Source organism: Colias philodice, chromosome 1 (genome assembly GCF_061535455.1).
Source record: "Colias philodice isolate Cphi_HAF_F1 chromosome 1, ilColPhil1 Martin Lab GWU primary, whole genome shotgun sequence".
Taxonomy (NCBI): domain Eukaryota; kingdom Metazoa; phylum Arthropoda; class Insecta; order Lepidoptera; family Pieridae; genus Colias; species Colias philodice.
In genome coordinates this window covers 7,268,988-7,282,051 of record NC_143086.1, presented here as the reverse complement: position 1 = coordinate 7,282,051, position 13,064 = coordinate 7,268,988, and the positions used below count along the sequence as shown (strand labels likewise).

Below are 13,064 nucleotides of genomic sequence, written 5' to 3'. Positions count from 1 at the left end.
TTTGATTGCTTTAATTGTTTTTGTAATTTTGAATTTTAAAGCTTTTGAATTTTATTATAACTTATTTTGAATTATGATTATAAAAATATGTATTGTTATTATCAAATTTTAATTAGATTGGCCTTCTTGGTATACAAATCATTTGGACAAGAGATGCAGAACTTGCTTTGATGCAAGCCCGACAAGACAAAAAGATAATGTTGGAAACTAATAACAAATTTTTGGAGTTACTCAACACTCTGATTGACCAAACTACTAGAGATCTTACGAAGATTGAGCGAATTAAATTTGAGACTCTTATCACCATTCATGTACATCAACGAGATATTTTCGACATGCTGGTAAAGTATACGAAAACTAAAAATAATAGTACTATTAGTAGTGGTATGTAATCAAGTAAAATGAATAATTGCTCTTCCAGTGTCGCCTAAATGTTCGTTCAGCGAATGATTTCGAATGGTTGAAGCAATGTAGGTTTTATTTCAAAGAAGATGCAGATAAAACTTGGATATCCGTAACTGATGTTACGTTTACATATCAAAACGAATACTTGGGATGTACAGAACGCCTCGTAATTACGCCTTTAACAGACAGGTAAGTTAAAAGATTGCTATATTGAATTTTTAATACTTGATGCTTTGATCAGCATTAGATGAATAAAAAATTATAATATCAATAAATTGAAGGACCAGTCGTGCTAATATTTAAGATATATTACTCTTTAATTAAAACACATTCCCACTACTTCAACTTTGTAATGTTTGGTATCAATGTATAATTCAGATACTGAAAAGAACGATTTGTTTTCCAGATGTTATATAACACTAGCTCAAGCATTAGCCATGAGTATGGGAGGAGCTCCATGCGGACCGGCGGGAACGGGTAAAACGGAAACTGTGAAGGACATGGGAAAGACCCTTGCGAAATACGTGGTGGTCTTCAATTGTTCAGACCAAATGGATTATAGGTCTAATGATTATGATATTTACTATGCGCAAATTGGTCTGTAGACAGTTCTTGAGTATAACATTAATTGTAATAAATAAATATTCAAACTACTGACACATTTTTATTAGTTGCAAATTAGATATGCCACGCTATGGAATTTAACATTTGATAGACATGATAATATATGATTTGTTTGTTTCTTATCTTGTTATAAACTACAAAATTATTTGTTGAGTGGAATTTATGTTGAGTAAATTCCCCTTTTAAACATTTGTTGTTTGTGCGTATGTTAAAACTAAGCGTTAAATTGTAAAAGTTATAAGTACTGATAAAATAAAAATATATTCCTAAACATTAAAGTGAATTCTTACAGAGGACTAGGTCGAATCTACAAAGGTCTTGCACAGTCTGGCTCCTGGGGATGTTTCGATGAGTTCAATCGTATCGAGCTGCCCGTGCTGTCGGTAGCTGCACAACAAGTTGCTGTTGTGTTGGCTGCTAAGAAAGAAAAGAAGAAGACGTTCCTATTCACAGATGGTGATATGTCTGAAATGTGTCCTGAATTTGGTATATTTATTACTATGGTGAGAATTTAGCTTGCTTAGCAAAAGTAAATTAAAATTTTCAGACCGTGTGATTTGATAATTTATCCGTGTTTTGTTTTATACAAAAGAATCCAGGATATGCTGGGCGTAAAGAATTACCAGAAAACTTAAAAATACAGTTTAGGACTGTTGCTATGATGGTGCCGGATCGTCAAATCATTATTCGTGTGAAACTCGCCTCTTGTGGTTTCTTAGAAAACATAACTCTTGCTCGAAAGTTTTACACGCTATACAAACTCTGTGAGGAACAATTGACTAAACAGGTAAGTACCATTTTCTCACATTGGTACTCTTACTGTTATAACGGTATTATTGAAAAGGTTTTGCCTTAATAATACTTTTAACTTCTAGGTTCACTACGACTTTGGGCTTAGAAATATTTTATCCGTTCTAAGAACTCTTGGTGCTGTTAAACGAGTGAATGCTAAAGACAACGAAAGTACTATCGTTATGAGGGTCTTAAGAGATATGAATTTATCAAAACTAATCGATGAAGATGAGCCTCTTTTTATTTCTCTAGTTGCCGATTTGTTCCCTAACCAAGTTCTGGAGAAAACAACTTACCCTGGCTTGGAAGAAGCCATTAGAAAACAGGTTGACGCAAGTGGTTTAGTTTATCATCCTCCTTGGGTTTTAAAAATTATACAAGTACGTTAAATAAAGTATTGGTGAAATAATTTAATATGTATATTTGTGTACTCACTCATTCTTTCACATTCATTTTTACGAAATTTCAGTTGTACGAAACTCAGAGAGTACGACATGGTATAATGATATTAGGTCCACCAGGAGCTGGAAAAACAACATGCATCCATACAGTTATGAGCGCTCTATCAGACACAGAGGATCCTCACAGGTATTTATACAGCTTAAAGTAAATTTGTACAGAAAACATATATTACTCTAACTTAAATTGTATTTTACAGAGAAATGAGAATGAATCCAAAAGCAATAACAGCAGCCCAAATGTTCGGACGACTAGATGTTGCTACAAATGATTGGACGGACGGAATTTTCTCAGCTTTATGGCGGAAAACGCTTAAAATTAAAACTGGAGAACATATTTGGCTAGTTTTAGATGGCCCAGTAGACAGCATATGGATTGAAAATTTAAATTCAGTGCTTGACGATAATAAGACTCTGACTCTTGCAAACGGTGACCGTTTAACTATGTCCCCAACTTCCAAAATAATATTTGAACCAGAAAACATCGATAATGCATCACCTGCAACTGTTTCTAGAAACGGAATGGTATACATGAGTTCTTCGGGATTAGATTGGGAACCTGGTAAGATTACATCCTATTAAACAAGAATTAAATAACTTTTTAATCATTAATTAATGAATGAAAGAAAAATACTTTATTTTACACCATTAAAACACAATTAAACAAATATGAGTAATTAAACATGCTTAATTCTACTAATTTACTTTCAGTTTTAAATGCCTGGTTAAAAACACGATCGGCAAGAGAAATGGAGGTGTTTAGTTCACTTTTTGAACAAACCTTTCCAAATACATACACTTGGTGTACTCAGAATCTCCTATTTAGCATGCGCGTTCTTCAAAGTAACATTGTTTTTCAAATGCTTAATTTATTGGAAGGTCTTGTACCTCCACAAATAGTAGAAACAGAAGATCCGTCTGCAAGCAAATCGGTCAATGGAGACATGGAAGATGACGAGGAGAAAGAAAAAACAGAAGAAGTCGTTCTTTACACGCCTGAACATCTGCACAAAATCTACGTTTTTTGTTTAGTTTGGGGTTTTGGTTCTCTTCTAGAAACAAATGACCGAAATAAGTATGATAAGTACATCAAAACAACTTTCAATGAAATATTGGACATACCCAAACATCCAAACAACAAGCCCAGTATACTATTCGACTTCTATGTGAAGCAACATGGAAAGTGGGAATTATGGGAAGACTTAATGACAAATTACCAATACCCTGATACAGCTACTCCCGATTACGCGAACATTCTTGTTCCGATCGTAGATAATGTCAGAATAAATTACCTGATACATTGCATAGCAAAACAAGGGAAAGCTGTACTACTTCTTGGAGAACAGGGCTCTGCAAAAACTGTAATGATGAAAGCCTATATGAAAAATGCAAATCCAGAACAGTTCATGGGGCGCTCGTTCAATTTTTCATCAGCTACGAGTCCTTATCAATTTCAAAAAACTATAGAAAGTTACGTCGAAAAACGGAGTGGAATGACATTTGGTCCTCCTGGGGGAAAACGAATGCTTGTGTTCATTGATGATATTAACTTGCCTCAAATCAATGAATGGGGAGATCAAATCACTAATGAAATAGTGCGACAAACCATGAGCATGGGAGGTTTCTATAGCTTGGAGAAGCCCGGAGATTTCACGACCATTGTTGATTTACAATTCTTGGGAGCTATGGGTCAACCTGGTAAACGACATCTTATAACTCATGTTTTGTATAACAGTTCATAATCTCTGTTGACCCGTAACATAAATAGTTTAAAGTCTCGGGCACCAGTCTCTTACAGATGTTTGTCATAAATAAAAGATTTGTGATGAAAATAAATAAATTATAAAATCAATTATTATTATCACACCGAAAAATTATCTTCTAATTATTACTTTCTAATAATTTACAGGTGGTGGTAGGAATGATATTCCAGCTAGGCTAAAAAGACAATTCTCAATTTTCAACTGTCCCCTACCAAACAATGACTCCATTGATAAAATATTTAAAGTGATTGGAGAGGGACATTATAATGCTAAACGTGGATTTACAATTGAAGTACGCTCACTCATAAAGAAAATAATCCCTTTAACTCGAGAGCTGTGGGCTAGAACAAGAGTTAATCTACTTCCTACGCCTGCTAAATTTCACTATGTATTTTCTATAAGAGACCTATCGCGAGTATGGCAAGGTATGGTGGGTACGTTACCCACTGTGATAGAATCCGAAAAATGCTTAATGTTGTTATGGAAACATGAGTGTTCTAGGGTTTTCTCGGATAGATTTACACATCAAACAGATAAGAACTGGTTTAACAAAGCATTATATGACATCACTGAAGAAATGTTAGGACCGGAGTATAAGAAAATGATGGAAAAAGATCCTGTTTTTGTAGACTTTATGAGGTAAGTAACTATATAATCATTATTTTTTAATATAATTTTAAAAGCAAGATTTTTAAATACTTCATATCATTTTCTTATTTTAGAGATGCTCCTGAGCCGACTGGAGAGGAAGGTGAGGATGCTGATATGGAATTGCCAAAAGTATATGAACCAGTTTTTGACTACAGTGAATTAAGGGATCGTCTAGAAATGTTCTTATCACAATTTAATGAAATGGTTCGAGGTTCGGGAATGGATCTTGTGTTTTTCCCAGACGCCATGTTACATTTAGTAAAAATATCACGTGTTATAAGACATCCTCGTGGAAATGTAATGCTTGTAGGTGTTGGTGGTTCAGGAAAACAATCTTTAACAAAATTATCTACATTTATCGCTGGATATCGTTCTTTCCAAATTGCGTTGACGCGATCGTATAATGTTGGTAATTTCTTAGAAGACTTAAAACTGTTATACCGATCGTGTGGGGTACAAGGTAAAGGCACTACATTCATCTTTACTGATTTGGACATAAAGGAAGAAGGATTTTTAGAATATTTAAATAATATACTATCTTCTGGAGTTATATCAAACTTATTTACCAAAGATGAACAACAGGAAATCATATCTGAATTAACGCCAATTATGAAAAGAGAAAACCAGAAGCGGTCTTTAACTAATGAATTGGTTATGGAATATTTTCTCAATAGGACATGCCAAAATTTGCATGTCGTCTTATGTTTTTCACCTGTAAGTACATTAGTAAAAAAACAAATATTGTAGATTTTTTTATATATTTTAATACTCATTTACTTTTTAAGGTTAGTGAAGCCTTCCGTTATAGAGCTTTAAGATTCCCGGCACTAATATCAGGTTGCACGATAGACTGGTTCCAACCATGGCCAAAAGATGCTCTAGTTTCAGTAGCTGATCATTTCTTAGCTGAATTTGAGATCGAATGTACTAAAGAAGTAAAAAAAGAGTTAGTAACAGTTCTTGGTACAATACAAGATGTGGTCTCCCAAGTTTCCACAGAATACTTCTCAAGATTTCGACGTTCGTCACACGTTACGCCAAAGTCTTACCTTAGCTTCATAGGAGGCTACAAAACAATATACCAAATGAAACAAAAAGAATTAGGCGATGGTGCACTTCGCATGGATACTGGTTTAGAAAAGTTACGTGAAGCGTCGATATCAGTAGAAGTCTTAAAAAAAGACTTAGCGGTAATGGAACAAGATTTAGCATTAGCATCTGAAAAAGCAGATCGCGTACTTACTGAAGTGACTGAAAGAGCCATGCAAGCTGAAATAGTAAAGAATCAAGTCCAAGTTGTGAAAGAAAAGGCTGAAGCTTTGGTTGCATATATAGCGGAGGAAAAAGAAAAAGCTGAAAGAAAACTCGAAGCTGCGAAACCAGCTCTTGAAGAAGCTGAAGCTGCCCTTAATACAATAAAACCAGCACATATAGCTACAGTTAGAAAGCTGGGTAGACCTCCACACCTCATTATGAGGATTATGGATTGCGTTTTAATCTTATTTCAAAGAAGACTTCATCCAGTCATTCCAGATACGGCGGCACCATGTCCAAAACCTTCTTGGGCTGAATCGTTAAAGGTAAACTTTATTTTACAAATATATATATACAGTCGAATACTTTTAAAAGGATAGAGACCTTTTAAAAGTATTCGACTGTATTGCATCTGTCTTTTAGATGATGGCAAGTACTACATTTTTGCTGCAATTACAAAATTACCCTAAGGATATTATTAACAATGAAATGGTAGAGCACCTTGTACCTTATTTTGAAATGGAAGACTATAATATGGATACAGCGAAGCGTGTTTGTGGTGATGTGGCGGGTCTGCTCTCATGGACTAAAGCTATGGCATTCTTCCACAGTGTAAATAAAGAAGTATTGCCGTTGAAAGCTAGCTTGATGCTACAAGAAGCAAGGCTGAAGGTATGATTATTAAAATTTTATATTTATACAGGATTTATATATGTACAGTCTATAATATAATTTAATTTTCAGGTCGCTATGGAAGATTTAGCATCTGCTGAAAGACAGCTGGAAGAACGTGAAATGTCGTTAAGAAAAGTGAAGGAACAATATGAATCTGCAGTCTCCGAGAAACAACAACTAACAGATGCTGCAAATGTTTGTTTAAGAAAAATGACTGCGGCAACCCAGTTAATTAATGGATTGGGCGGAGAAAAAATAAGATGGACTCAGCAAAGTAAAGATTTTAAGCAACAATTAGGGAGATTAGTTGGAGATGTTGTATTAGCTACGGGATTTTTATCATATTGTGGGCCATATAATCAGGAATTTAGAAACAATCTGTTCAATACGTGGATGGGTATTTTAAAAAGTAAACAAATACCTGTTACAGATAATTTAAATATAACGAACATGTTAGTAGAAAGTGCAACTATATCTGAATGGACGCTTCAAGGCTTGCCCAATGATGAATTATCCGTACAAAATGCGCTAATCGTCACCAAATCTAGCTCCTATCCACTTTTAGTAGATCCACAAAGTCAAGGAAAAAATTGGATTAAAAATAAAGAAAGTTCTAATGAACTTCAAATAACTTCATTAAATCATAAGTATTTTCGTACCCATCTTGAAGACAGTCTCTCGTTAGGCAGACCTCTTTTAATTGAGGATGTAGGAGTTGAATTAGATCCAGTTATTGACAATGTATTAGAAAAGAATTTTATCAAATCGGGATCGATCGAAAAAGTAATAGTTGGTGATAAAGAATGCGATGTAATGCCTGGTTTCATGCTTTATATTACTACGAAGTTACCAAACCCAGCTTATTCACCTGAGATAAGCGCAAAAACCTCAATAATCGACTTCACAGTGACAATGCAAGGGCTTGAAGATCAATTACTCGGTCGTGTTATCTTAATGGAAAAATCGGACTTAGAAGAAGAACGTGTCGCTCTATTTGAATCAGTTATGAAAAATCAAAGGAGTATGAAGGAACTAGAAAGCAATTTACTTTGCCGTTTAACATCTTCAGAAGGATCGTTAGTTGATGATGAAGCTTTGATACAAGTATTGCAAATAACAAAAACGACTGCTGAAGAAGTCAATGAAAAGCTGAAGGTGGCTGAAGTTACAGAAAAGAAAATCATCAAAGCAAGAGAAGAATTTCGAGCAGTCGCCGCTCGCGGCTCGATCTTATATTTTTTGATAGTAGAAATGAGTAACGTTAATATCATGTATCAAAATTCCTTAAAACAATTTTTGACTATTTTCGACAATTCTATAACAAAATCGGCCAAAAGCAACGTTACTGAAGAACGTATAAATATAATTCTTAAATACTTAACCCACGAAGTATGGGCTTTTACACTTCGAAGTTTGTATGAAAGACATAAAGCATTATTTACACTGATGTTGGCTATGAAAATAGATTGTCATCGTGGCCTTATATCACACGATGAGTTCATGGCATTTGTTAAAGGAGGTGCATCACTTGACTTAAATGCAGTTACACCTAAACCATTCAAATGGATTCTAGATATAACATGGCTAAACTTGGTTGAAATAAGTAAATTGAAAACATTTTCCGATGTTCTTAGTAAAGTAAGTAGTATTCATAACAATTTATCTAACATTCAAATCCTTTTCTATGTGTTTTCTTGTATGTACCTACAATTGTACATCTATATTGCATTCGATAGATATCAACAAACGAAAAAGAATGGCGAACATGGTACGAAAAAGCTAAACCAGAAGAAGATACAATTCCTAGTGGTTACCACGAAAGTCTCGATGTATTTCGTAAATTACTGCTCATTAGATCTTGGAGTCCAGATAGAACACTTTCGCAAGCTAGAAAGTATATTGTCGGTAAATTATTTCAATCTTATTCGCGTAAATAATAGTTTTAAAATGCAATTCATCCATTAAGATAGATAAGACTTGAAAAATATATTGTGCTTTAGATTCACTCGGTGCTGAATATGGTGAAGGCCGCATTTTGAACTTGGAGATAACATGGGAGGAGTCTGAACCAAGGACGCCACTCATTTGTATCTTGTCTATTGGATCCGATCCATCAGCTCAAATCGCATCCCTTGCAAAATCTAAAGAAATTGGTAAGCATAAAATCTACGAACAGTTACTTTTTCCAGTAAAACAATCCTTATTTTTTTTCGTTTTACAGTTCTTAAGGCCGTTTCAATGGGACAAGGACAAGAAATCGTCGCACGTAAAATGATTTCGGACTCCATGAATGAAGGTGGTTGGGTTTTACTTCAAAATATTCATCTGTCTCTTCCATTTTGTGTGGAAGCCATGGATGCTTTGATTGAAACTGAGCATATACAAGAATCGTTCCGTCTTTGGTTAACCACAGAAGTGCATACAGATTTCCCAATAGGGTTACTGCAAATGGCCATCAAATTTACGAATGAACCACCTCAAGGGATAAGAGCTAGCATGAAGAGAACGTACCAAAATATAACTCAAGATACATTAGACTATTCATCTTTGCCACAATGGCCACCGTTACTGTACGCCGTCGCATTTTTACATACAATAGTACAAGAGAGAAGAAAATTTGGTCCGTTGGGTTGGAATATTCCGTACGAATTTAACCAAGCGGATTACGCTGCAAGTGTACAGTTCATACAGAATCACTTGGATGAAATCGACCCGAAGAAGGGAATATCTTGGCCAACGATTTGCTACATGCTAGGTGAAGTGCAATATGGTGGTCGGGTGACAGATGATTTTGATAAGCGTTTACTGACTACGTTTACTAACGTTTGGTTTTGTGATGTTCTCCTACGTCCCGGGTTTGAGTTCTATAAAGGCTATAAAGTGCCTCAAACGAGAAATCTTCAGGGATATGTGGATTATATTAACCAACTACCATTGACTGATACTCCAGAAGTTTTCGGTCTTCATGGTAATGCAGATATTACGTATCAAATTAACAGCGCTAAAGACATATTAGATACCATTTTAAGCGTACAACCAAAAGAAGGGGGCAGCCAAGGTGGAGAAACTAGAGAAAGTATAGTTTATCGTCTAGCAGATGATATGTTAGAAAAACTGCCCAAGCAATATATTACATTTGAAGTACGAGAAGCTCTCCAAAAAATGGGTGCTTTTCTTCCAATGAATATTTTCTTAAGGTACTGAAAATAGCTTTATGTAATGCAATTTAAGTATATCATCCTGGAAATTAAGTCTAATAAAAATATTATTTTAGGCAAGAAATTGATCGAATACAGAGAGTTATTAAGACCGTCTTCACAACTCTTTGTGATCTTAAATTGGCAATTGACGGTACTATAGTGATGAGTCAAGGTTTGAGGGAATCTCTAGATGCCATGTACGACGCACGTATACCATCACAGTGGTTAAAGGTCATATCAAATATTTCTTTTTGTCTCTTAATAGTGTTAAAAGTTATATTGACACTTTCTTTTTCTTAATCAGGTCTCTTGGGAATCTGCGACTTTAGGTTTCTGGTACACAGAGCTTTTGGAGCGTGAGCAACAGTACCGTATTTGGTTACGTAACGGGAGGCCTAATACGTTTTGGATGACGGGCTTTTTCAATCCTCAAGGGTTTTTGACAGCTATGAGACAGGTATAATGCTGAGATATTTATTAAACTTAATTAATGGACCCAATTAACATGAGGTGACTCGAATCAATGCTCAAATCCTCATTTACTTTCCCTACATTTTTAGGAAGTAACGCGTAGCCATAAAGGATGGGCATTAGATTCAGTGGTACTACAAAATCACATAACTAAATTGAATCGAGAAGATGTTCATGAGGGACCAACTGAAGGGGTCTATGTGTACGGACTATTCCTTGAAGGTAAATTAAACGTTCCTTATAGAAAAATATTTTTATACAACTACACTTTCCAAACGTTAATTCTTAAATGTTTAATTCTAGGAGCATCTTTGGACCGAAAAACTGGGAAGCTAATAGAATCAAAACCGAAAGTTCTATATGAGCAAATGCCAGTCATCTACATTTTTGCTATAAACACAACAGCAGGAAAGGATCCCAGACTCTATGAATGTCCAATATATAGAAAGCCACAAAGGACCGATGCCAAATATGTGGGCTCAATTGATTTTGAGACAGACAGCAATCCTAGACATTGGACATTACGAGGGGTGGCATTATTGTGTGATATTAAATAAAAGATATTAAAAAAATCAAGGAAAAAATTTAATTTTTGCTTCAAAAAGAAAAGTTCCCTAAAGTAAAGTTGCACATCTGATGATCTGTCTCTAGAAATGTTAATTCACCTGCTTATGTTGCATTATCCTAATAAATTTTTGAACTCTTTCAATTTAAGAATAATTTGATTTCTCTATAAATTCTAAGCCTTCTAAGGTAAATATTATGAGGTATGAGTTAGGTACCGACTATAAAATAAAACACACGTCATGTTCAATAATATTTTTATTAAACTTGGTTCGTGATTCAGTGCTAATAAAGCCTCAACCTTTCGAAGATTAGTCAAATAAAATTTTAATATCTATTAGGTACTAATAGTCTATTACGAATTTTACAACACCACAACACTTCGATAACAAACAAAAGTAAAAAACTACTTATAAAATAACTTCCAAATCGAACACCACGTTTTAGAGAAGATTTTTAATGACGTCATACAAAACGAGCACAAATGCACCACCAGCGCCTCGAAGGACGTTAGAGAAGGCACCTTTGAAGAACGCACCAGGCCCCTCTGTACGCATTATGACAGCCCAGCAATGAAGCGTGTTCTTATACAGGCGCTCGTTTACTGGTCGACCTGACTGCATCATCATGCGTCGCCGCACTGTGTCCAAGGGGTACGATGCAATACCAGCAATTGTTGTGACAGTCTGTAAGAAATAAAGCATAAATATGTTGTAATTTGGTGTTTTATTTCCATCACCTACACTGCTGTTACCTCTTAGATAACGAATCCATCTGAACATACTACTTAACCGATCGCTATTACTAACTAATTAACAAAGATAGGTAAGATCTATAAGAACCTATGACGTCGTAATATGTATTAGTAGATTTTATGAACATAACATTAAACGTTAAATATAAACAAAAATCAAAGATTACCTGAGCTATAATCCATGAAAAGAATATAGAAGTATTCTTTGGATCTGTTATGAGTACACCTCGAGCTGTGTCGTATAAACCGAAGTATGTAGCTCGATAGATTATAATGCCTTGTACTGATACAACAAAACCCCGATACCAGCCAATGGGACCATCTGACTTCAACGTTTTCATTAAACAGTCCACGAGTCCATTGAATTCTTTCGCCTTGCCTTTACCGACATCGGCAGCTAATCTGTTGTCAAATGAAATAAGTATATCAATCAGGCATTAATATTATAAAGAAAATAATTAAATATTAATTATGTAACCTTGTTCGTGCAAAATCTAAAGGATAGACGAAACACAAAGACGTCGCACCAGCCGCACCTCCAGATGCCAAGTTTCCAGCAAAATACCTCCAAAATTGTGTATTTTTATCAACGCCCTCCAAAAACATGCCTTTGTACACATCTTTAAACGCAAAATTCAGAGCTTGTGTGGGGAAATATCGAATTACATTCGCTAGGTTTCCTCTCCACAACGATCCTATCCCTTGCTCTTTTGGTATACGTATAAAAGCGTCCACAATGCCTGCAAAAATAAGTGTTTACTTTTTCTATTACTTTTACTATTTTATTTTAATTCAATTCGTACTTTATGTAAGTTTACCTTTATAGCGTTTATCCTCTGCTATTTGTTTGGAGACGTGTTGTACTTGTAAAATAAGTTTCACCCGTTCCATTGGTGCCATAGCAGTTTTTGATACAGCGGCGGAAACTCCGCCTGCTATGAAATCTTTCATGAAAGCGCTTGGATCGTGAGCTTTACCATCCTTACCATCTTTACCTTTGCCATCTTTTGACATATTGTCTTCTTTGCCAAATACTTAATGGATTTTTTTCTATTAATAACTTGCAAAACAATCGATACTTCAACACTTCTACGAGGAGCTACATGAACATTCCGCGGCGACTATTGTTTATTACACCGCACTTTTAGATACCATTGTCAAAATCCATTATTTATATGAAAACTAATTAACAGAAATTCAAAATGAAATCATTAATTTATTATTGTGAAAAATTCTGTCATCAGCCTTTGGCAGATTTTATGAGTTATAAAAGAAGTTCATTATTGTTTGAAATTAGAACTCCATCAAGAAGTCTTTAGTCAGCAGAGATATATTATCTTGGTTTTTCTTGAAGATAATCTTTGTTACTTTTCGGACATCATATCCAAAAATTATTTTTATAACAATTATCTATAACCACGTTACACCTTTTAAATTAATTTTTGGCACTTTA

At 34.8% G+C, this 13,064-nt stretch overlaps 2 protein-coding genes across 2 annotated transcripts in view; one reads left to right on the top strand and one right to left on the bottom strand.

The window, feature by feature from the left end:
• Positions 1–10,885, top strand: part of Dhc1 (dynein axonemal heavy chain 1) — a 99,769-nt gene extending 88,884 nt beyond the window's left edge. The window contains exons 28-48 of the mRNA XM_089700618.1: positions 117–341; positions 422–594; positions 812–967; positions 1,322–1,532; positions 1,622–1,816; positions 1,905–2,201; positions 2,291–2,409; positions 2,480–2,841; positions 2,991–3,977; positions 4,189–4,681; positions 4,765–5,407; positions 5,479–6,273; positions 6,371–6,619; positions 6,692–8,260; positions 8,359–8,527; positions 8,623–8,775; positions 8,844–9,819; positions 9,897–10,053; positions 10,127–10,279; positions 10,383–10,515; positions 10,597–10,885. Coding sequence (XP_089556744.1) covers positions 117–341; positions 422–594; positions 812–967; positions 1,322–1,532; positions 1,622–1,816; positions 1,905–2,201; positions 2,291–2,409; positions 2,480–2,841; positions 2,991–3,977; positions 4,189–4,681; positions 4,765–5,407; positions 5,479–6,273; positions 6,371–6,619; positions 6,692–8,260; positions 8,359–8,527; positions 8,623–8,775; positions 8,844–9,819; positions 9,897–10,053; positions 10,127–10,279; positions 10,383–10,515; positions 10,597–10,850 — 8,469 coding nt within the window. The 3' untranslated portion in view covers positions 10,851–10,885. The remainder of the gene's footprint in view (positions 1–116; positions 342–421; positions 595–811; positions 968–1,321; positions 1,533–1,621; positions 1,817–1,904; positions 2,202–2,290; positions 2,410–2,479; positions 2,842–2,990; positions 3,978–4,188; positions 4,682–4,764; positions 5,408–5,478; positions 6,274–6,370; positions 6,620–6,691; positions 8,261–8,358; positions 8,528–8,622; positions 8,776–8,843; positions 9,820–9,896; positions 10,054–10,126; positions 10,280–10,382; positions 10,516–10,596) is intronic.
• Positions 10,886–11,300: 415 nt separating this feature from the next.
• LOC149491203 (ADP/ATP translocase 1-like) lies at positions 11,301–12,625 on the bottom strand. Its single transcript, XM_089714414.1, has 4 exons — positions 12,430–12,625; positions 12,090–12,351; positions 11,779–12,013; positions 11,301–11,543 (listed from the first exon to the last, which is right to left on the bottom strand). Exons 1-4 carry the CDS (start codon positions 12,623–12,625, stop codon positions 11,301–11,303), a joined length of 936 nt encoding a protein of 311 aa, XP_089570540.1.
• Between the last annotated feature and the right edge of the window lie 439 nt (positions 12,626–13,064).